Source organism: Ylistrum balloti, unplaced genomic scaffold (assembly GCF_031769215.1).
Source record: "Ylistrum balloti isolate Yb309-2 unplaced genomic scaffold, AGI_CSIRO_Ybal_v1 Utg370368, whole genome shotgun sequence".
Lineage (NCBI taxonomy): Eukaryota > Metazoa > Mollusca > Bivalvia > Pectinida > Pectinidae > Ylistrum > Ylistrum balloti.
The window spans coordinates 992,824-1,019,106 of NW_026782259.1; the positions used below are offsets into that span (position 1 = coordinate 992,824).

At 34.3% G+C, this 26,283-nt stretch overlaps 1 protein-coding gene across 1 annotated transcript; it reads left to right on the forward strand.

Annotated features, from left to right (window-relative positions):
* The first annotated feature begins 250 nt into the window (after positions 1-250).
* On the forward strand, positions 251-25,966 carry LOC132553934 (uncharacterized). The gene is made up of 10 exons (XM_060218226.1): positions 251-326; positions 1,915-2,105; positions 3,613-4,009; positions 4,803-5,423; positions 7,256-7,507; positions 8,352-8,424; positions 8,673-8,875; positions 13,591-16,098; positions 17,005-17,086; positions 23,930-25,966. Coding segments are annotated over exons 1-9 (4,296 nt in total). The 5' UTR covers positions 251-325; the 3' UTR covers positions 17,055-17,086; positions 23,930-25,966.
* Positions 25,967-26,283: the final 317 nt, after the last annotated feature.

Consider the following 26,283-nt stretch of genomic DNA (forward strand, 5'->3'; position numbering starts at 1 on the left):
TTTTAAAGGCATTATTTTTGCTTTGCTGTTGTAACATACAACTTTGCCATTATGGAACCAACAAAGAAGAAGGTTATTTTTGTACAAACCTCTTGAAAGTATGTAAATGGACGTAAGTATGGTTTTGACATTATTCATTATTGGTTGATTTTTTTATATATTCTCCGGGTTCTTCGACCGCCATTTAGTTTCTAAATTCCACTTCCGGTTAGCGAACGTCGTTGCCGCCATGTTGTCCATTTTTGCGGCCCCAATTTAATCATATATTTCCTATTCTTCATTAATGGAATAACTATGCAAGATTTTGATCTTCAGTGGTTTAAAAAGTAAGGAGTCAGTTTAATAATTGTGTTGAACTGCAATCATTAACCACGTAATCGTCTTTTGACGTGAAATACATGACCTGGGCCTACATCGGCCCTGACCAAGCGTTTGTTATTCACGAGTCCCCTAACGTTATACTCATATTAGACATGTGCTCTTTGAGGTGCCTTTTTTTGGTTCACATGTGCTGTGAACCATATAAGCACATGTATTGAACCCCGACCCATTTTCTATTGAACAAAATTTAATCTTGGCAATCATTTACCTTTAACACTGTATGTCAGATAAATACATAGAAAGGTTACACCTTCAAACTCGCACGGTGATTCACATAGCTGTAATCTAAAAGACATATTTCCTCTAAAAATGAGATCTGGAAGAAATGATTTTAGATCTGAGATAAATTATCTGGGTTTGAACACAGGCACGTTTCAATGAGAAAGTATATAATACAAATATCCACGTTAGAGCTCGCGGGTTTAAGTACAGTTTATCGCGTTGTCGTAAGGCATTAGATTAGGAGTTTCATTAAAACTAACAACACATTCGTTATTGCCTACCTTAAACTATGTTGAAACTTGCTTATTGAAGATGATTTATACTGCAAATACTGAATAGTATTAAATCAGCTGGTATTTTTTCTTTCCCATATTCCACTAAGTATTTGATAATGATTTTGTTGTAATCTAATACGAGAACCTGCTGTACCCTGAAACAAGACCACGGAAATAAATTACGAGATAATCTCAGGATGTACCTAATATGGCATGTACTTGTTGTCAGGACATTATTTAAAATCTAGAAAGATAATGATGTAAAATGACAGACAAACATTTAGATTTAATTTATTTACAGACAAACAGAGTCTACATCAACATTGATCCCTCAAAATGTACAATTTGTAACCAAGTCATTGAGTATATTTTAAAGTATAGAAATACATGAAAAAACTGTTCTATTTCGTAAACATTTTCTCACTGAGTAATTGCTTTGTTACCATTTAGGCACCATGATATTGTCTACCTTTATAGCTTTCCACCAGTTTTTGTCTTGTTGCCAGACATGGACACAAATGATGATACTAAAAGCATGTTTTCTCTCTCTTTTTGTACAGAGATTTCATCAACTATACATCAGCCATTGTAGATACATTGTACATAAAACAAGGGAAATTAAATTTTAATTTATCTTCAGCTATTCAACTTTGCACATATTCTAATTTTTAGGGAGATGTATACTTTTCTTTTGATGATTCTATGATTTTATAAAGGATTTCTTGTTTAACAAATTAATATCAAAACTTCAGTTGCATTTATATATATATTTATGATTGAACATTTTATGAAGTGTGAAGAGATTGGAAATTTGTATCAAATGTACATCAAATTTTTGTTTCTTTTTTAGTTTATTGAATAAATGTCTGTATTTTAAGAATTCTGATTGGAATAAGGTACTTCATTGCTAATCCAGGTTTATTATGATATATTTTATATATTGCATTCATAGATTTCCTGTGTAGAGATATATGCAGCACCTGTTTCTTGTTTTACAAATGTGTAATGATATCTTTTGCTGTTGGTTTCATTTCAGTGTCTACTGACGACATTACTGACATCCACATTTGTGGTGCATGTCGCACAGAGTTCCATAATGTGGATCTCTTTCTGCTCCACAAGCGGCTCTCTTGCCCAGCTGTGCTGCAGTCAGCAGTGACCAGTACTGTACCAAGTCAAAAGGATGGAACAACAGTGGCTCGCAGCAACAACCTTAGTCAATCACAGGTATACATAAGAGCAATGTTGAGCTATTGGTTTATATAGCTGCTGATGACAACCCAAGCCAACTGCAGGAGAACTGTATTAGAGTTCTTAAGTAGATATTTACTTCTGGGATATTGTCACACATGTAGGGACCTAGAAGGTATTCATAGAAATATGTGTGTTTAATCTTGTTCCACACACATTCCTATTTCTCTCTGAAAACTAAAGAATATTTTCTTTCCCGGAGGGTAAGTGTGCAACCTTGGCAAATACTGACTGCATTATATCACACAGCTAGAGATAACTTCTCAACCATCTGACTAGTTTTAGCCAGACCAGAGGTTTGGGATACAAAACCTAGCAAAATCACTGAAAGACATTATACATCTGTTCTGTAAAGATTTCTTAAAGGCAAAAGTGATTTTGTTTAGTGAAACATTTTCTTCTGACTAGTAAATATATGTAGGAGATCTTAAGTCATCTGGAAAGAAATGTTTGATGTTTTGCTGACTACATCACTATGCGAGTAAGATGAACGACCAGTGTGAGATGTACTAGCACTGAAGTGTATAGTGTATGAGAAGGGTATTTTCTTTTGGATTTTTCAGCTGTAGTATAGACCTGTATTCACAAAGGTGGAAAAAAGTGAGATGAAACAGCTTTATCATTAAAAACACATAGAAACAGTGATCAATAGGGGGTAACGAAGTATTTTACCAAGAAAATTGATTTGTCTACAACAGGTGGCAGACTGGGAATTTCACGGTTGAAATTTGTTGTTTGCTCTTTCTTGAGAAATTTTGAATGGATCTTTCTCAGATTTTATGTGTATGTGCCCTTTGTTTTGAGGTGTGCATGGTCATTTTAGGGAGTGATTGGAAAAATGAAATTGCTATCTGGTAGCTATCTTGGATTTTGACGATTGAATTTGGTTTTCACTATTTCCTAAGAGTTTATTGACAAATTATTCTCAAATCTCTTTAGAAGACTCCCCTTGGTCCTTATTTGTGCATGCTATATCTACAGTTTTTTATTCTTTAGAAGTTTTTTTTATGGATCCTTTGATGGATTCTTCTTAAAATTAATTAAATAAATACTTAAGAGGTCCATTGCTTCATAGTTACTTATTGTCAATAGCAGGAATGATAAAAAAAAAAATGAAGCTGTTTAAAGATGGCCATCTTTGATTTGATGGTTAGAAGTTTTGTTTTTCTAATACTGAATGGAACATTCTCAGATTTCATATGTAGGTCTGCCTTAGTCTCTGGTTGTGTATGTTTATTTTAGGGTCAATATCAAACCTGAATACAGGATAAAAGATGCAACTGATACACAGCTAATAAAGATCATATAATGGTTTACACCAAGATCCCTTTGGGATCTTTAGTTATCTCATTTGTCAAACTACAGAAAATGCATACATAAATGTTGGTTTAGTTTTCATGATGTTCTTTTTGTGTTGAAGTCACAGACTTGGTAAACTGATAAAACTAATATTTACACATTGTGACTTCTGTGTCTGTTCTAGATTTCTGTGTCCAAAGGAAGTCATTCAATGGTTACAACGTCACTAGGTTCAAACATGGGTATTCAGGTTCAATCTCCAGGGCTGACAGTAGTGCAAGATGCCACAATGGAAACGCCACACCCTGGAGAGCGGGGAGGGGTCGCATCTTCCTTCATGATAACTCCACCACAGGGTCACGAGTACATACAAACCAATCAGAGGCCGGCAATCATCCAGACAACCAATCAAAACAAACCGGAGTCTCAGATCATCCTGACAATGAAGGGGGAGCTGCTTGTCTTACAACCCAATCCACCTGATGGGACGGAACAAAATGAGGCTGAAATTGGTCAACAAAATCAGGCCATGCTTAACTTCATACAGTACCTCCGCACCAACTGTGGCAGCACGACAAATGGTGAGGGTGTATACATTCAGAAGAAGCTATTATCACTATATTTAGGATTTTCTCCAAGATACTTTTATCATTTTTTGGCCACCAAATCCATCTAATTTTGAAGCTCATAATTACTGTAGTTCAGGTTAAAAATACCTTTCATGCATGGTTGTCATGGTATAGGTAACCATCTCAAAGGCATTAGGGCAAATCTGAACACTTTGTCAAAATTTTACATAGTTCTTCACTTCAATGCATTTAATTGTCTAAATGATGAAGGTAAAGTGCCTACATTTTCTTCTTTGATATTAGGTTTGTCCATAATGCACTTTAATGTTTCTGAGAGAAAACATTCATACTTCACTACATTATTGTGATGTAAATTTGCCAATTCACTGACTTTTTTTAAAGATAAAATGAAATCTAGAATTATGGCTGCTGCTTGTGAGTTATGAAATTACTGATTATATTTGCTTTGCTTGGAGCTTACCTGATACTTACATGTTTGGTATTGATATTCAAATGTCAAACTGGAAAAAGAAATATTTTGATGTGATTGGAAATTTTTTATGTCCTGATATTTAATGGGAAGGGCATATAGTATTACCTATGTCCTTCTGTCCTGTCCTGTTGCATCCAAATCAATGTCATATCTTCAGAACATCTCTTCAGATATGGCTCATATTTACCCCACAGTATCAAAACATCAAAATTTACACCTGATCAGATTCTAGTATACATGGGAGAGCAGGCATTTTTGTCTTTAAAACATTTTCTAGTTGAAAATATGTCTGTTAATATATGTTTGTTTCAGGTCCAGTCCTGCCTAGTCTCTTGGCTAATACGGAGGGAATAGCTTGCCCAACCAGTGCTCCGATAGAAGAACTTGGCCAAAATGGCTCTATATCTGTTATGTCAACTCCAGTCAGTCAGCCTTTAACAGTATGTCCATCTGATCTACATCATGAAAACTTACTAGAACAGTCAAATCAAAGAAGTTTGATGGAAAATCCCCCACAAGTGACTTTTGACACAGCTAGTCAGTTAGAAGGGAGTGACCCAAGCAATTCTGTGATTCCTGCACAAGATTTGGCACAACAAGCTGCCAGGTTATCTGGAGTGGTGGAGAGTGACCTCCAAACTGTTTCTATGGAGACTGATGCCCAACAGAGTGACCTTGACACTGTACAATACTCTGTAAATGTTGTAAACATTACACAGTCTACGAACCCTGAAGGTGTTAGACAAGTAATTCAGATACCAGAATCCAACGTCAAGGATGAGAATGTTGTTTTCTCTGATAGCATAGGACAACTTTTACAAGAAAGTAAAAAGTTAAAAAAATTTAGTGGCAAGACTGTTATTGCAAGGGGAGCTAAAGCTCATTGTTCTAGCAAGAATTCATCCCGATCTTCGTCATTGTCAAAGTTGTCAGGTTTGTATATAATTAAGTATACCTTAAAGCTGTAGAAAAATAAAATTACAGGTATTCTTATGCTTGACAGTTTTCTTCCGAACGATAAAATTTAATTCAAATGATTCAATTTCGTTACTTTGAAATTATTTTTTATCTGATAGTATTTGTAAACTCTCAGAATGATTAGGAGTGTAATGTTGTTGCTTTAAGTCTATAGTTACATTGAGTATGTAATTATGTCATGTATGTAACAGTATCAAGCAGAGGCTATGCGAGTCCTTTTTTAGGTCACTGGAGATAAAGTCTCAGGGATGACATATTGCGATCACCTTTTGTCTTGTGTTGTGTGTCATAAAATTTTAACATTTTTGACTTCTGCTGGAAAACCCCTGATTTCAATGAAATTTTACAAAAACCTATGGTTAAAAGCACACCAAAATTGTAAATTATATGGTCCCCAACCCCCAGGGGCCTGAGGAACGAGACCAAAAATGGTCAAATTGATTGAAACTTCCAAAATCTTCTCAAATCCCAGGTATGATAGAATCCCGTACTCTTCATGGATGGAAAGGTATGCAGATGCTTTACCAAAATTGTGAATTTCATAACCCTAGGATCTCGCATTTCCTCCAGGTGAAGGGATAAAGTTTACTATAACTTATAAGAAAAATCACATTGTTGACATTGTTTATTTTCTTTTGGAAATAGTTCAAACCTGGTTAGAATTATAAGTTTAAGATGACAGTTTAATGAGATGCACATATTGTCCTCTGCTGACCCCTAGAGGCTGATGGGCAGGGGAAAAAAGTGATCAAATTTACTAAAATTTCACAAGTTTTCTTCTCAATACCCAGATAATGTAGAACCAAATACTATTCAAGGATGGAAGTGTCTTATGGTGCTTTATAAAAATAGGGAATTTTGTGATCCCAGGGTCTCACATTTGCCATTAGATAATGGGTTGAAATTTACTATATTTTATATAGGAAAATGTTCTTCAGGAAATTTACGTTTTTTGAGCATAATTTGTTTATTTTCTTTCAGAAATAGTTCAAACTTGGTTAGAATTTTTCTTTTTATTAGTATAAGCTGAAAGTTTCATGAGATAAACATAAATCTTGAGTGTAGTTTCTTTTAATTTAAACTTGGTTAGAAACCCTAGCATGGGACAGCTGTTCATGTATACACAATTTACATTTACATTATGTGTACAATATAGTTAAAATTGTATTACTTATTTTTTTAACAAAATTATTTCTGTGACGTTTCTTGAAGCATTGTGACTAAGGTGACTGTTACAGCCATTGGGCTTCTTGTCTTGTGTTTGAGAACGGTCTGATTTGTGTTAACTTAGCACACATACTTATAGGAAGTGCTAGGCTATTCCTGTGACCCCTACATAAACCTCTTATTGCTAAAGGTACTCCCATCATCCACAACTTGTTTGTTATACTCCTACTTAGGTTATGGGGCTGTATAGTTCTCACTTAATCTGATAAGGCCATTGAAAGATATTTTATATTCACATCCAAGCATGACCCCACCAAAGTTGACACCTCATTAGATTTTGGTGGTCATCAAAGTTAAAGGTCAAAGGTCACTATTCATCCCATTTAAAATGAACAGCTTGTGTGCAAGATATCTCATGAATGTCAAATACACGAACCCTTCCATGGATTTAGATGAGATGAAAAAGTGAGGGTATATTTATGTGACCTGCTCGCTTTGTTTTTATATCGATCGTAAGTTCCTCTTGGAATGGAAACTCCTCCTCCCTCTACCCCCTACCAAAAAACAAGTATTTAAATCTGTATCCACATCCTTGATTTAAACTCTTATTTTGTGTACAGGATCTCCAAGTAAATCTCCAGGAACTCCACGCAAGGTCAGGACTCCACCTGTGAAAAAGTTCAAATGCCATCATGATGATAAATGCACTTTCTCATCAGCATACTTGAAAGATCTGGAGCGTCACTTCAGGACACATACTGGGGAGAAACCATTTTCTTGTAAATACTGTGACCGGTCATTCAGTAGGGTGGACAAACTGCACCTTCATATGAGGGCTCATACTGGAGACAAACCTTACAAATGCAAATTTTGTAAGTTAAATTTTACAATTGTCTGGTGAGGAGAATGTTCATTCTTCAATAATTCAGACACATTCACAATTTTGCAACCTGGGGAAAGACTGCTTACAAATGTAGCTTGAATGCCTATAATTAGAGAAAATTGTTTCTGTTCAAGTGATGGCATAGTCACTTTCCGGATTGTAATCCTGTCAAAACTGGATAAGTTTGATTCACCATGACAGTTTGATTTATGGTAAAAATAATTAATAAGTCGCCCATGTGTAATGTATATTTGAATGAAAATGTGTTTGGCAAAGCCTTGTGCTCATTATCCCAGGGTTGTGCTGTATGTTTTGGTATTTCTTTGAAATAGTTTTACGAAGAGGGAATTTTGTACTTGAGGATTACTGTTGAAAAGTGTTTCAGTGAATGCTACATTTATGAGCTGCAAGAATGTGAGTTATTGAGATTGTGAAGGGTTATTTCCCTTCTTTTAATCTTGTGTGATATTGAACAACAACTTAGTGTAGATTGATACTATATTTGCTCTCATACTTAAATGTCTACAGTGTTGCCCCAAGGATATGTCTAAAATTGCCTCCATTTCAGAAGAGTTCCTAATTACTATAATTACGTTTAAGGAGGAACTTAAAATCTAAATAATGAGGTTTAATCAAATTTTAGATGGTAGAAAAATGTGACAGCACACTTTTTTTTGTCACATTAATATGGTTTTATCAGTAAAGAAGAATTCTCAATTGTAATGAGTAAACTGATAGCAGGTTACAGTATAGGTTGAAGAAATAGAAACACCTATAGGTTGAAGAAATAGAAACACCAATGTGGTGATTATATATATTCATTTGAATTACAGGTAACTACAGTGCTGTGGACAACAGCAGTCTACGCAAACATGCTATTGTTCATACAGATGAGAGACCTCACAAGTAAGATTGAAATTAAGTTGTCAATATTATCTGAAAGGCAAAATATGTAGAATGTACTTACAAAAAAATATCAACAATTGTCAATTTCACTGCAGCTTGACTGTTTACACTGCCACATTATTCATGTGATTTGCCATCTTGCACTTCTATTGCTCTGACTAAATGTTGTATATGCTGCACATTTCACAAATTCTATTGTGGAAAAATGTTTTAAGAATTCTTTAAGGAGTTTATAAATTTTCTTTCAGGTGTCAGGTGTGCCCCTATGCCTGCCGCACGGCCAGTCAGCTAACTGTTCACCTACGTACACACACTGGTGACAGTCCTTTTCCGTGTCCATTCTGCCCCGCCAAATTCAAGATCAAGTCAGACCTGCGTCGTCATCTGAGGGTACACACAGGAGAGAAGCCCTACCAGTGTGATAAGTGTGATGCCAGGTGTGCCACAAAAGGTAGAATCATAATACAGTTATACACACCACGAAGTATCATGATAAAGTTATACACACCACTACGTATCATGATAAAGTTATACACACCACTAAGTATCATGATAAAGTTATACACACCACTAAGTATCATGATAAAGTTATACACACCACTAAGTATCATGATAAAGTTATACACACCACTAAGTATCATGATAAAGTTATACACACCACTAAGTATCATAATAAAGTTATACACACCACTAAGTATCATGATAAAGTTATACACACCACTAAGTATCATGATAAAGTTATACACACCACTAAGTATCATGATAAAGTTATACACACCACTAAGTATCATGATCAAGATAAAGTTATACACACCACTACGTATCATGATCAAGATAAAGTTATACACACCACTAAGTATCATAATAAAGTTATACACACCACTAAGTATCATGATCAAGATAAAGTTATACACACCACTAAGTATCATGATAAAGTTATACACACCACTAAGTATCATGATAAAGTTATACACACCACTAAGTATCATGATAAAGTTATACACACCACTAAGTATCATGATAAAGTTATACACACCACTAAGTATCATGATAAAGTTATACACACCACTAAGTATCATGATCAAGATAAAGTTATACACACCACTAAGTATCATGATAAAGTTATACACACCACTAAGTATCATGATAAAGTTATACACACCACTAAGTATCATGATACATATTCCACACAAGCACAGTATTTGACTAAATAAATTATACACACCACTAAGTATAATTTATAAAGTTATACACACCACTAAGTATCATGATAAAGTTATACACACCGCTAAGTATCATGATCAAGTTATACACACCACTAAGTATCATGATCAAATTTTACACACACAGCCATCAATTACACATAAAATAAACACTTGTTATTCGTGTCAAAGTGTATTACCCTTCCCATAATCTTTATCTGTATTGTCAATTTGTGTTTGTACATTAAAGTTATACACACACAACTACATTGAGTTTATATCATGATAAAGTTATACACACCACTAATATCATGATAAAGTTATACACACAGTTATCATTAGGCATACAGACAGTATCATTAGGTTATACACACCAGATATCATAATAAAGTTATACACAGACAGTATCATTAGGTATAAGACAGTTATCATTAGGTATAAGACAGTATCATTAGTTATACACAGACAGTATCATTAGGTATAAGACAGTATCATTAGGTATACACACCATCATATAGGTATAAGTTATACACACCATTAGGTATAAGACAGTATCAGTTATACACAGACAGTATCATGATAAAGTATAAGAAAGTTATCATCATGATAAAGTTATACACACCACTAAGTATCATAATAAAGTTATACACTATCACTAAGTATCATGATAAAGTTATACACACCTATCATTAGGTATACAGTATCATGATAAAGTTATACACACAGCTAAAGTTATTAGGTATAAGACAGATAAAGTTATACACACAGCTATCATTAGGTATAAGATAAAGTTATACACACCACTAGGTATCAGACAGTTATCAGATAAAGTTATACACACCACAGTATCATTAAGTTATACACACCACTAAGTATCATTAGATAAAGTTATACACACCACTAAGTATCATGATAAGTATAAGACATATCATTAGGTACACACAAGACAGTATCATGATAAAGTTATACACACCACTAAGTATCATATAAGATAGATATTAGGTTATACAAGACAGTATCATCATGATAAAGTTATACACACCACTAAGTATATCAATAAAGTTATACACACCAGTATCATGATAAAGTTATACACACCACAGTATCATGATAAAGTTATACACACCACTTATCATTAGATAAAGTTATACACACCACTCATTAGGTATAAGACAGTTATCATAAGTATCATAAGTTATACACACCCATCATAATAAGTATACACACCACAGTATCATTAGTTATACACACCACTAAGTATCATGATAAAGTTATACACACCACTATCAGTATCATAAGACATAAAGTTATACACACCACTAAGTATCATGATAAAGTTATACACACCACTATCATTAGGTTATACACACCACTAAGTATCATTAGGTATACAAGACAGTATCATTAGTTATACACACCACTAAGTATCAGGATAAAGTTATACACACCACTAGGTATAAGAAAGTTATCATTAGGTATAAGACATATCAAAGTTATACACACCAGCCATCATTAGGTATAAGACAGTATCATTAGGTATGAGTTATACACACCACTAAGTATAGATAAAGTTATACACACCACTAAGTATCATGATCAAGATAAAGTTATACACACCACTAAGTATCACGATAAAGTTATACACACCACTACGTATCATGATAAAGTTATACACACCACTAAGTATGAGATCAAGATCAAAGTTATACACACCATCATAGATAAAGTTATACACCACAGTATCATAAAGTATAAGACAGGATAAAGTTAGGTACACACCAAGTATCATGATAAAGTTATACACACAGTATCATTAGGTATAAGAAAGCCATCATTAGGTATAAGACAGTATCATTAGGTATAAGACAGGATCATTAGGTATAAGACAGTATCATTAGGTATAAGACAGTATCATTAGGTATAAGAAAGCCATCATTAGGTATAAGACAGTATCATTAGGTATGAGTCAGTATCATTAGGTATAAGACAGTTATCATTAGGTATAAGACAGTATCATTAGGTATGAGACAGTATCATTAGGTATAAGACAGCCATCATTAGGTATAAGACAGTATCATTAGGTATAAGACAGTATCATTAGGTATAAGACAGTATCATTAGGTATAAGACAGTATCATTAGGTATAAGACAGTATCATTAGGTATAAGACAGTTATCAATAGGCATAAGACAGTTATCATTAGGTATAAGACAACTATCATTAGGTATAAGACAGTATCATTAGGTATAAGAAAGCCATCATTAGGTATAAGACAGTATCATTAGGTATGACACAGTATCATTAGGTATAAGACAGTATTATTAGGTATGAGTCCGTATCATTAGGTATGAGACAGTATCATTAGGTATAAGACAACTATCATTAGGTATAAGACAGTATCATTAGGTATGAGACAGTATCATTAGGTATAAGACAGATATCAATAGGTATAAGACAGTATCATTAGGTATAAGACAGTATCATTAGGTATGAGTCAGTATCATTAGGTATGAGTCAGTTATCATTAAGTATAAGACAGTTATCATTAGGTATAAGACAGTTATCATTAGGTATGAGTCAGTATCATTAGGTATAAGACAGCTATCATTAGGTATAAGACAGTTATCATTAGGTATAAGACAACTATCATTAGGTATAAGACAGTTATCATTAGGCACAAGACAGTTATCGTTAGGTATAAGACAGTATCATTAGGTATAAGACAGCTATCATTAGGTATAAGACAGTATCATTAGGTATAAGACAGCTATCATTAGGTATAAGACAGTATCATTAGGTATAAGACAGTTATCATTAGGTATAAGACAGTATCATTAGGTATAAGACAGTATCATTAGGTATAAGACAGTATCATTAGGTATAAGACAGTATCATTAGGTATAAGACAGTTATCATTAGGTATAAGACAGTATCATTAGGTATAAGACAGTATCATTAGGTATAAGACAGTATCGTTAGGTATAAGACAGCTATCATTAGGTATAAGACAGTTATCATTAGGTATAAGACAGTATCATTAGGTATAAGACAGTATCATTAGGTATAAGACAGTATCATTAGGTATAAGACAGTATCATTAGGTATGAGTCAGTATCATTAGGTATAAGAAAGCCATCATTAGGTATAAGACAGTATCATTAGGTATAAGACAGTTATCATTAGGTATAAGACAGTATCATTAGGTATAAGACAGTTATCATTAGGCACAAGACAGTTATCATTAGGTATAAGACAGTATCATTAGGTATAAGACAGCTATCATTAGGTATAAGACAGTATCATTAGGCTTAAGTCAGTATCATTAGGTATAAGACAGTTATCATTAGGTATGAGTCAGTATCATTAGGTATAAGACAGCTATCATTAGGTATGAGTCAGTATCATTAGGTATAAGACAGATATCAATAGGTATAAGACAGCTATCATTAGGTATAAGACAGTTATCATTAGGTATAAGACAGTATCATTAGGTATAAGACAGTTATCATTAGGTATAAGACAGTTATCATTAGGCACAAGACAGTTATCATTAGGTATAAGACAGTATCATTAGGTATAAGACAGCTATCATTAGGTATAAGACAGTATCATTAGGTATAAGACAGTATCATTAGGTATAAGACAGTATCATTAGGCATAAGTCAGTATCATTAGGTATAAGACAGTATCATTAGGTATAAGACAGTTATCATTAGGTATAAGACAGTATCATTAGGTATAAGACAGCTATCATTAGGCATAAGACAGTATCATTAGGTATAAGACATCTTTTATTACAGGTATGTGTGCGTGCGTGCATGTTTTTATTTATTGATTTATTTATTCATTGATTTTATTATTATTAATATTATTATTTAAAAGAATCTAGTTGTAATGATGAAAAAAGAAAGTGGAAATTTGAAAATGAAAATCATTACAATACACTTCTTATTTCTCTTTTCAGGAAATCTGGCCAGCCATAACCGTGTTCACCACTCTTCTGAAAATCAGATGAAGTGTACAGTATGTGATTTCTCCACCTCATCAAAGAGAAGCTATAAAGAACATATCAAAAGTCATGAACCTGATGACCCAGATTGTGTGTGCCATGTATGTCAATACAAGTGTTCCAATAGAGAGGTGCTTCGCAGTCATCTTTCTCGCCACGAGAAGGAAAAGAATTACAACTGTATGCACTGTTACTTTTCAACCAACTATAAGGCGAAGTTGACCCTCCATATAAAACGTAGGCATATGCAAATTGAGCCAAAAGTCACTAATACAAAAGGAAGACAAGCAAAGTCATCAGAGGTTAAGGTGTCTGGTTCATTGGGGAAATTTTCAAAGGCATTTACCTGCCATCTGTGTCCAGAATCATTTGTTAGAAAAGATTCCCTGCGAAGTCATATACGGCTACATGAAGAAATGGCCAATTCAACACTCACAACAGCTTTGACAGTGTTAAAACTACAGCAGCCTGTTATCAATGTTTCAACATCTGGAAGTGGTCAGTATAAAGTTGCTCCAGTAAATGTTGATGGGATACTGGACACAAGAGATGGAAACTCTGTTAGGCTTTCCAAAGGTCAAGAACAGGTTGTGACACAATATGAAGGCGATCATACCACTATTGCATCTGTAGTTAGTGCTGATAATGACATAGAAATTGAGAAAGGAAGATATGGGAACAGGACAAGTAAAAAACATTCACAGTCAAGGGAAGGACATTGTGAAGGTGCAAATGAGCTCATTCATGGACAGGATAGACTCCAGAGGGAGGAACTGCATCAGCAGGGTATGGAGATGATAAATCTGCAGACTGATGCACCAGAGCTAAGTCAGATTGTATCTCCAAGTTACAATAACACATCTTCTCCAAGGGTTCAAACATCTATGGATTCATCTGTAGTTACATTGGATATGCGTACCCTGTCATCAGATGATATAACCATTGTTGAACCTCAAGGCATTGCTGAAGCAAGGAAAATGTTGCTCCATCGACAAGGTCACAATCATCAGTTAAGGACCACACAGGAAAAAAGTGATGACTTACCATCTCAAAATTTGTATCGACAGTTAGGGGCTTCAGAGATACCATGTGATGTACAAGTAAGAAATGTTAGTGAATCAACAGACTTATATTGTTCCAGTAGTGATGTTACAAAAAAACAGTTATTGGAAAGGAAAAACTGTGATTCAAACAATGACAGATACCAGAGTGAGATTTATAGCACCTCCTCACCAGAACAGAACAGTTCAGGGGGAGGTAATCCATTGGAGACTACTACTGATGATACTAGACATGTTATACAGACTGTGACAGAGTGTCCAGAGGTGTCAATGTCTGACCATGTCCAGTTTCAACCTCAGATGGTTCCTAGTATACAGTTTGTCCAGAATATCTCTTTCCCTGTAATTCGTCATCCTTCTAGCTTAATCATCCCTTCGGTTAATGGTCAAACTATTGTAGGAGGAACCATACAGCAAGGGGACATAACCACTCTTCCACAAGGGGAAGTAACTGCCATGCAACAAGGAAATCTAACTTCAATCCAGCAAGGTGATGGAACCTCTTTGCAACAAGACTTGAGTTCTTTTCAAGGTATAGCCACTGTACAAGGGGACATAACCTCAATATCAAATGTTCAACCAAGGGGTATAATTACCCAACAGCAGGATGACATAACTAGCGAACAGGGAAGGGATATAAACACCCTGCAGCAAAGAGAGGCAACAAATACTCTGTCTCTCAATGCCCAGTTGCAGGACGGCGACACACATTTAACCTTACCGATACAAATATTGCCACAACAGAATCAGAATTTCCAGATGATAGGTGTCTCACAGTTACTAAACACAACTTCAAACGGTGTTCAGATTCTTCTACCTAGGTCTCTTGACAACTATAATGCTGCAGATGAGAATGTTGTGGCCAGTTCTATTACACCATTAGAAAATCCAGCAATATCCTGTACACTGAATCCAATGGATGAATCATCTAGTATAAGAATTGGTCAACAGTCATTTGTTAGAAGTAACAAGCTATCGAAAGTTACTACAGGACAAGTCAAAGTAGCTTCAGACCAGACTGTAACCGGCAGCAGTGGAGAAAGTGTGGACAGCTTGATTGGTCATCAGGTCAATGGCCAAAAGGGAGTGGTCATTCCCATGTCTCCTGTCATACAGCAGAAAGTACAGACAGGTGGTCTCATTTCTACAACACCTTTATTACCACAGATTCAACAGACAGGAAATCTTGTCTCCACCTTGCCAGTGGTTTCACAAAAACAGCCAACTAGAAATCTTGTCTCCTCCTTGCCAATGGTTTCACAAGCACAGCAGAAAGGAAATTTCGTCACCTCCTTGCCTGTAGTGTCACAGACACAACAAACAGAACATCTGGCCTCCCCTGTGACTGATGGTCAGGACCTGGTCTCAATACCAGTGAGTTTAATCCAAGTTCCACAGATAGGTAAGTTAACTTATTTGAAAATGTCAAAATGAAAACATCAAAATAAACTGGCATCTTGAAAGAAATAAAAATAAATAAAAAAAAAACCACTTGAAAACCTTCATCTCTCAATCTATCCAAAAAGGCAAAACTACAATTTATTCATTATTCAACATAGTCTAAACTCTGTTTTAAAAGTACGCACTGTTTACATGGAACTTTCAACATAGTCTAAACTCTGTTTTAAAAGTACGCACTGTTTACATGGAACATTCAACATAGTCTAAACTCTGTTTTAAAAGTACGCACTGTTTACATGGAACATTCAACATAGTCTAAACTCTGTTTTAAAAGTACGCACTGTTTACATGGAACATTCAACATAGTCTAAACTCTGTTTTAAAAGTACGCACTGTTTACATGGAACATTCAACATAGTCTAAACTCTGTTTTAAAAGTACGCACTGTTTACATGGAACATTCAACGTAGTCTAAACTCTGTTTTAAAAGTACGCACTGTTTACATGAACATTCAACATAGTTTAAAAGTACACACTGTTTACATGAAAAATGATAATTGTGAAGTCCTGATTATTAATGTTACGATTCACATGTAGTTTAGTTAGAAGAAAAGTTTAGATAGTGTACAAATAATTTATTGATTGGGTTCATGAGTTAGTTACACACATTTTATTACAAAAAAGAGTTCAGGGTCTTCAAAGTTTGACTTCTTTGCTTAACTTATATTAATCATAGAACACTCTCAAAGTTCATATATGACAGTTTGGTTATTGTTACCCTTTAAACACAGTGTCCTTTTGTTCCTAGTGGCATGTGTTAACTCTTACCAGCAAAATAATGTTCTGGTTCTCTTTCTTCTTTTCTGTGGAAAGTTTTCTGCATTGTGATTTACTTTTATTTTATCAGAAACAAGTCAGTCATTACCAGACCAGCACACAAAAATGGGCAGCTGTTGAATATATCGCTTGGAATTAAATTGGTGTTAAAGGTATGTATATTAACAGATAATATATCGTTTGTTGTTTTGTGTCAGTTTGATTACTTTTAAAATACATGATTAAAATATGATGAATCTCAATATAGTATTAATTTTTACTTGTTTGTTCAATTGTTATCCCAAGAGAATCGGTTGTTGATTGGATTTAAATCTATTTTATTGTCAAAGTAAGATAAAAGACAAAGTCACCTTTTGACTTTTCTTAGTTGTCATTAACTAGCCTGTGTCAACATCAACAGATTGAAATCTAGGAGACGTGAGCATTACTTGGTGGGTCTTCTCCTGACATGTCGTGGTTCCATGTCTTTTTTTTTATGTTCATACTTTTTTTTTCTTATTCCTTTTGTGTGCGAATCACTTTTGTGCATTTCGTAGGTAAAGCAGAATTAATTGCTGGGAATTAAAATATTGATAAGAAACATAGATTTTCATGGATAAGTTGAGTTGATAAAGTATACTTGGACTATTTACCTACCTAACTCTTTATCCTGAATTTGTGTACATTGTGTTTTGTAAATTTCTTTTTGTCAGGGTACTAATACTTTCAGGTTTGAGGGTGACTTATTCTTATGAGTATTGGATTCTTGGTGGTACATATTGTGTAACTCTGGATAAATATTGCTAGAGAGTTAGATTTCAATGACTGGGCTATTTCTATATGTAGCCATGCAAGTTTTCAAATAACTGTGATTGAACTTCATATTACTTTAAATTGGAAACATTGGACACCTTATATGTTGAATTTCAATAGACTGTCCCCATATTCAATGTCACAAAGGTAAAAAAATATTCAGACAACTTAAAAGCCCTTGCATCATGATATTCAGCTGGTATGTTCCAGGGATGAAGCTCGAAAAAGGTTTGTCATCAGAAATAACCTTAAACGACATTCAAGGTCATAGGAGTCAGATTTGTTAATACTGACAAACGACTTACTCTGATAAACTGAAAGGTTCAAAATTGTAATATTTAGCTGGTAGGTTCCTGGGAGGAAGCCTAAAAAAAAGATTTGAAAGATTAATGTTCTGTATAAGTATAAAAGCATTCAATATCAGGTGAGGTATGCAGGCCTATTGGGCTTTTTGTTTGTGTGGATGTATATAACATATTTGCTGTTAATGAAGTGTCAAAAGTTGTTAAGGTGTGTAAATAGGTCATTAAGTGACCCATATTCCTATTACGCCCTGTGACAAGTTTACTAGTAGTGGCCAAACTGGCGACCAAAAGTAGGGTTTAATGAATATTGTCAGCTTCAAATTCTGTAGCAATTGTTAAGATATTACAAGAGTAAATCTTTGCAAAGTTAGATATGAGGAATGAAAAGTGAAGTTGGTTTATCATAATTCTTTATAATTTTGGTTCATGGTACAAAGGTAATTCCTATTAAAGGTAAAACTTTTTGTGATAATCACACATAAGTAGACAGGTCATTCTTCCAGGAGAGTGTATAGTTACTGATCTGTCCATCTTTCTGTGTTTGGAGCATAACTTTGCCCACAGTATGTACATCAGTTATACTAAGGTGATGTGCATTGGCAAGGCTCTCAACCACTTTAATTACAGTTATTCCCCAATGTTAAAACTTTGTGTCTGTAGCATTCATATTTAAACTAGGATAATATAACTCCTGTGTGTATATTGGTGATATTAAGACAGTGTGTAGTGTGTAGGGCCCACAATCTTTAATTACAAAATTATTGCCCTTTGTTTAAATTTTGTTTCCATTAAAGTTGTTTTTGGGGGCATTCATCAGTTTCAATGAAAATCTTTTTTTCAAATTGTCACATGTTTTGGACTAATTTTTCCACTGAAGATTGGGCATACATGTTTCACAAACAAAGTCTTGTTGAATGGAAGACAACTGTCTTTCGGCAAAGGTTCAGATCTTCATAATACTGAGTGGACAAACTTTTCAAGATATTTTTCTTAGATAGAGTTTTAATAGATTATTTTAGATGAGAGTTACGTCGCAACCTACTAACAATAAACGGAGTCTTTCCTTTTGTTGTCAACTACTTTCAACTGTTACAGCTGTATCAGGACTTCTGTCAATTGTTAAGTGTGTTGGGATGTAACTTTCACTTCAATTCTTATCTCTATTTGTGCATCTTTGTATACCCATAGGTATCCACACCAAAAATAATACACTGATCATCCTGTTCAACCAGCTAATGGTGTTCACTCTGCCATTCTAATAGATTATTTCAGAGATTTTTTTTTCTCTTTTTGGTCGGATTTATTCAACTTATATTTAGTTGCATACTAAGTGTTATAATTTGCAAATGAAGTGTACTATTGTTGTTAAAAACTGTACTATTGTTGTTAAAAACTTTCTCTTCAACATAAAAATAAAATCAAATGCATTGTTAAAAATACGGTCCACGGTACACAAAAAATGTCTGATTTGTCATGTAAAATGATATGAGTTGTCTTTCTTTGTTCCTGTAACAAAGATTACCGAGCTAGATTACAAAATTGCATGTTTGGTTGAGGTATATCTGATTCCAGCTGTGATTGATGGCCTGAATTGATTATTTTACCATGATATTGCAATATCTGATAAACTGTAATCATGGAAGATGTGATATATTGGTATTTCTTCCTGTGAAAGTGGATATGTACATGCTCAAATTAAAATAATTTGTCATTTGTAGAGTAAATTAAAAGTCGAGCCTGTGACACATACAGATAACTGTCAGTATATTTTAGTGAGATATAGACGCTACCATCACATATTAATCAGCGCCACATGTATATATATACCACTGCTACCAAACAGATTTACTGCAATTGAAAATTTTCCTGCAAAAAATTGTAACTATTTCCGTTCCTACAGAATTCTCTCAAATTACATCACAAGTTATTTTGTCAGCACTTGAAATAGGGAATGTTCATTACTTTCTGTGAAAATAAATCTAAATGAAAAAGCTGATTTATATTCTTCAGTTATTGTAGAATATTAAAATGTTTGCAGTGTTAACTGTGAATTGTATTAATGTAATCCCACCTGGTTTTCTTCCACACTGGTTTATAATCACTACTGCCAGGTACTAAAAAACGGACATTTATACTTACCAAGTAAAATATTCATTTAAGATATAGTGTTTTAAGGAGCAGCTACGACGTTTTCCCCCACCATTATCGTTGCTTTGAGAGTTCACTTAGTAGAAAGTGTATAGCTATAAACTAATAGATATAAATCATATTTTTTTTACTTTTGATATGTCTGTACTTTGAGTTTTGACATGTTGGAGACCAGTCCATTCCCTAAACACCTGCTCTAAGAAGAGATTTATTCATAATTTCAGTGTTTTGCAGTATGTGTAGGTTTTAGTATATCTAAAATATGTTGAAATATGTTTTTTTGTCTAGTAGAACTTGGGAAGCACATTTTTGTTACAGTGCTTTAAACTGGAAACATCTGCCCAGAAACAGCAATTTTTCAGCAACGAAAAACTTAACAAAACGAGCAAAAAGGCACAACACATACATGTATATTGTTCTGCCAGGGGATACACTTGTTAGCACACCTGGTCTAAAGATAGGAGTAGGCTGATGGCATGGTGCAGCATATGTCATCTCTCAATCATCCAGCCTCATCCATCAACATTATTTTTAAAAAATCATTGCTAGTTATCAACAACAGAAGCATCTTTGAGGTCAGGTTACATAGTAAATTCTCTTTTGATGACAGGAAAAAAACGTTTTTGTCCATGTTTGGTGTAAAGGGATCTTTTGTTCAGTTAACATGCTTCTGTTTCAGCACAAATTATAGTGTTCCAGTTTCAGATCAGGATGTAGTGTCCCGATATCTGTACTGGTTGTAGTGTTCAAGTTAGAGTACAGTTGGGTTATAATGTTGTTCCTGTTTCTGTACAGGTTATAGTGTTCCTGTTTCTGTACAGGTTATAGTGTTCCTGTTTCAGTACAGATTGTAGTGTTCCTGTTTCAGTACAGATTGTAGTGTTACTGTTTCAGTATATGTTGCAGTGTTCCTGTTTCAGTACAGTGTGTAGTGTTCCTCTTTCAGTACAGGTTATAGTGTTCCTATTTCAGTATATGTTGTAGTGTTCCTGTTTCAGTACAGATTGTAGTGTTACTGTTTCAGTATATGTTGCAGTGTTCCTGTTTCAGTACAGTGTGTAGTGTTCCTCTTTCAGTACAGGTTATAGTGTTCCTATTTCAGTATATGTTGTAGTGTTCCTGTTTCAGTACAGATTGTAGTGTTACTGTTTCAGTATATGTTGCAGTGTTCCTGTTTCAGTACAGTGTGTAGTGTTCCTCTTTCAGTACAGGTTATAGTGTTCCTATTTCAGTATATGTTGTAGTGTTCCTGTTTCAGTACAGATTGTAGTGTTCCTGTTTCAGTACAGATTGTAGTGTTCCTGTTTCAGTACAGATTGTAGTGTTCCTGTTTAAGTTCGGATTGTAGTGTTCCTATTTAAGTTCTGGTTGTAGTGTTCCTATTTAAGTTCGGATTGTAGTGTTCCTATTTAAGTTCTGGTTGTAGTGTTCCTATTTATGTTCTGGTTGTAGTGTTCCTATTTAAGTTCTGGTTGTAGTGTTCCTGTTTAAGTTCTGGTTGTAGTGTTCCTGTTTAAGCACTGGTTCTAGTGTTCCTATTTAAGTTCTGGTTGTAGTGTTCCTGTTTAAGTTTTGGTTGTAGTGTTCCTGTTTAAGTTCTGGTTGTAGTGTTCCTGTTTAAGTTCTGGTTGTAGTGTTCCTGTTTAAGTTCTGGTTCTAGTGTTCCTGTTTAAGTTCTGGTTTTAGTGTTCCTATTTAAGTTCTGGTTGTAGTGTTCCTATTTAAGTTCTGGTTGTAGTGTTCCTATTTAAGTTCGGATTGTAGTGTTCCTATTTAAGTTCTGGTTGTAGTGTTCCTATTTATGTTCTGGTTGTAGTGTTCCTATTTAAGTTCTGGTTGTAGTGTTCCTGTTTAAGTTCTGGTTGTAGTGTTCCTATTAAAGCACTGGTTCTAGTGTTCCTATTTAAGTTCTGGTTGTAGTGTTCCTGTTTAAGTTCTGGTTGTAGTGTTCCTGTTTAAGCTCTGGTTGTAGTGTTCCTGTTTAAGCACTGGTTCTAGTGTTCCTGTTTAAGCACTGGTTCTAGTGTTCCTGTTTAAGTTCTGGTTGTAGTGTTCCTATTTAAGATCTGGTTGTAGTGTTCCTATTTATGTTCTGGTTGTAGTGTTCCTGTTTAAGTTCTGGTTGTAGTGTTCCTGTTTAAGTTCTGGTTGTAGTGTTCCTGTTTATGTTCTGGTTGTAGTGTTCCTGTTTAAGTTCTGGTTGTAGTGTTCCTGTTTAAGTTCTGGTTGTAGTGTTCCTGTTTAAGTTCTGGTTGTAGTGTTCCTGTTTATGTTCTGGTTGTAGTGTTCCTGTTTAAGTTCTGGTTGTAGTGTTCCTGTTTAAGTTCTGGTTGTAGTGTTCCTGTTTAAGCTCTGGTTGTAGTGTTCCTGTTTAAGCACTGGTTCTAGTGTTCCTGTTTAAGCACTGGTTCTAGTGTTCCTGTTTAAGCACTGGTTGTAGTGTTCCTGTTTAAGATCTGGTTGTAGTGTTCCTATTTATGTTCTGGTTGTAGTGTTCCTGTTTAAGTTCTGGTTTTAGTGTTCCTGTTTAAGTTCTGGTTTTAGTGTTCCTGTTTAAGTTCTGGTTGTAGTGTTCCTGTTTATGTTCTGGTTGTAGTGTTCCTGTTTAAGTTCTGGCTCTAGTGTTCCTGTTTAAGTTCTGGTTTTAGTGTTCCTATTTAAGTTCTGGTTGTAGTGTTCCTATTTAAGTTCTGGTTGTAGTGTTCCTGTTTAAGTTCTGGTTGTAGTGTTCCTGTTTAAGTTCTGGTTCTAGTGTTCCTGTTTAAGTTCTGGTTGTAGTGTTCCTGTTTAAGTTCTGGTTCTAGTGTTCCTGTTTAAGTTCTGGTTGTAGTGTTCCTGTTTAAGCTCTGGTTGTAGTGTTCCTGTTTAAGCACTGGTTCTAGTGTTCCTGTTTAAGCACTGGTTGTAGTGTTCCTGTTTAAGTTCTGGTTGTAGTGTTCCTATTTAAGATCTGGTTGTAGTGTTCCTATTTATGTTCTGGTTGTAGTGTTCCTGTTTAAGTTCTGGTTGTAGTGTTCCTGTTTAAGTTCTGGTTGTAGTGTTCCTGTTTATGTTCTGGTTCTAGTGTTCCTGTTTAAGTTCTGGTTGTAGTGTTCCTGTTTAAGTTCTGGTTGTAGTGTTCCTGTTTAAGTTCTGGTTGTAGTGTTCCTGTTTATGTTCTTGTTGTAGTGTTCCTGTTTAAGTTCTGGTTGTAGTGTTCCTGTTTAAGTTCTGGTTGTAGTGTTCCTGTTTAAGCTCTGGTTGTAGTGTTCCTGTTTAAGCACTGGTTCTAGTGTTCCTGTTTAAGTTCTGGTTGTAGTGTTCCTGTTTAAGATCTGGTTGTAGTGTTCCTATTTATGTTCTGGTTGTAGTGTTCCTGTTTAAGTTCTGGTTTTAGTGTTCCTGTTTAAGTTCTGGTTTTAGTGTTCCTGTTTAAGTTCTGGTTGTAGTGTTCCTGTTTATGTTCTGGTTGTAGTGTTCCTGTTTAAGTTCTGGTTGTAGTGTTCCTGTTTAAGTTCTGGTTGTAGTGTTCCTGTTCATGTTCTGGTTGTAGTGTTCCTGTTTAAGTTCTGGTTGTAGTGTTCCTGTTTAAGTTCTGGTTGTAGTGTTCCTATTTAAGCACTGGTTCTAGTGTTCCTGTTATACTTTACAGAATACCGAATTAAATTTAATGTAATGATAACAAATAAAGGACTGTAATCATAAATAGAGAGAAATTATCATAATGCTTCTGTGTGAAGGAGATATTTTGAATATTTCTTTTCATTACAGGATGATGAGATTGGATTTGTGTCCATTCTTAATAGAGAGTTGTGTGTTTGGAAGGAGACTGTCAGATAGAAAGCTGGAGACATTTCATCTCTACACCCTAGTGGTAAACGTTAAAATGACTCTCATATAGAACAACATTGAGCTGATTACCAGGAGTAATAACAGGCTAATAACTGAAAATATGTAAAGGTTTTACTGTTCATAGGATACTTTGGTGCTACAGATTGTTGACAACTACACATATAGATAACTGGATGTTAAACAGTTCTTTTTACAAGTAAATAAAAGTTGTGCTATATTACTGTAAATATTTTTGTTTTTCAATGTGTATAAAAAGTTGTACTTCTAATTTAACTACATTAATCTCTGTCAGTGTATGTATGTCTGAAACAGACATTTTTGTAGCATGTTATTTATTATTTAAGGAGGTATTGCTATAGTATAATTATTTTTGTAAACACCATACTACTGTCACAGGTATTGTTTGTCAAGTTATCTAAACAAGTGACTTTGTATGGAATTTACTAAACATGTTCCGTTGCTCGCTAGAATACAACTACCTTGAAATTTTACATGTTTAATTAATTAATTTATTTGGGTTTTTTTATCTTTTGAATTTTTTTTTAATGTTTTGAAAACATTTAGAATGAATTGGTGCAAATTTGAAAAGAAAGAAGTTATTTCATGTTATATGAAATTTTGTTTAATTGTACATATAGGTGATTATGAAATTTAATTTTGTTTTGAAACTGGGTGCAAAGGTCACTGTACAGTGCTGTCAGCCAGGTAAAAATTGTCTCGTCAGTAATGCTCGAGGCTTTGAAGTTGTCATGATCAGTGTTCAAGAAGAATTGTTGAATAAAGTCACCTTGATCTGTTTAAGAAAACTTGATTTGCCATCAAGTTGATTGGTGATTGTTCATAGATACGATTGAAAATTTGTACATTGAGTTGGCTGGAGAAACATAATTTATGACAAGCTATCAAACTTGGTAGGATTTAAAATTTTATCCTGTGGCAAACATTTAAACATAGGACTTAAAAATTGATAATTCAAACCAGTTATTTAATATGAAAACATTTGACACATCATATTAGCTGCATTTTGTGCAGTTAGAGGCCAGAGGGACATGAAATTCTGCCTAAAAATGTGTGCCATACATTAATCTAGGTTTATCATTTACTCCTATTTGGGTCTTGATGTGTTACAATGTCAGTTAGATGACATAATTGCTAAAAATTTTCAGCTGTTGTGAAGTAGCCCCTTCACTTAGAATTGGTGCTTTTTTTAGAATTCCGATTAATTCATCATAGAAAACAAATGTATTTTATGTGCAATCCCTAATTTTCAAAAGAAAATAATGTACTGTATTCTGTTTCAATAAAACCTGACTTAATCAAACTTGTAGGGACCATGTCACTACTTCAAGGAATAGGGGTATTTGAGTTATTGGAGGTTGATCAAAAGATCATCAGTAAGGACCATTTGAATGTCCACTGTCTGTGAATGACATATTCAATACTCTAATTTGATCAGGTGACTAATTTCATTGTACTTATTGGTGTGTGACCTGCACTAAATATCTAAATTTTATCTCTAAAACTTTGTTTCTGTAGCCGCAGCAGGTGAACATCAATTATTGACTGCCTAGTTCTTTCCGATTCATAAACAGCCAAAAACTTATAGTGGACTGTTCTCTGTGTAGACTTTCCCAGGAGTAATTCAGTACCTGTGTCAAAAGTGGAGAGCGAATTTTATATCTGTATTCAGTAATCAATCTACACTTTATTTTCATGGGTCCTTTTTAACTTAATTGCTAAAAACAGTGGGTCCCATTTTGTGAAATTAAAGTTTTTCCAGAAATTCTAGAGCCCCATTAAAATTCTGAGTACAGGACTGTGGACTAGTGTAGATTGATTACTGAAAATGATGGTTATGTTGATTATTTCTAAATTCTTTTTATCAAAGAATGATTTTGCTTACTATAAAAAAACCATGAACAATATACAATAAAAAATAAATGATTTTGACTTTCAGTTATGTTGTTGTTTATGAATATCACTTTCATTAATTGAGAAATTCCAAACCAAAACACACTGATCCGGCAGAAACGAGAGCCCAAAAATGGAGGTTATATCCCAGTGAAAGATGCAGACACTCTGAGCCTCTTAGGAATGCTTACATATGGTACCCATACACAAAGAATTGATGATTTTTAAAGTGAACAAAGTTTGTGTGAATGACCCACAGGGAAAATAGTTATCAACATATTTTGTTATACTGACCACGGGACCGTGTATATGTATCAAATTTTATTTCATTGTAGAAATGGGGAAAATGGAAGGTTTTGTTA

Bases quoted from the DNA above. Each gene is read 5' to 3' on its own strand.
- LOC132553934 (XM_060218226.1), top strand. The intron at 2,106-3,612 runs GTATACATAAGA...TGTCTGTTCTAG, and splicing joins ACAACCTTAGTCAATCACAG to ATTTCTGTGTCCAAAGGAAG. The intron at 4,010-4,802 runs GTGAGGGTGTAT...TGTTTGTTTCAG, and splicing joins CTGTGGCAGCACGACAAATG to GTCCAGTCCTGCCTAGTCTC.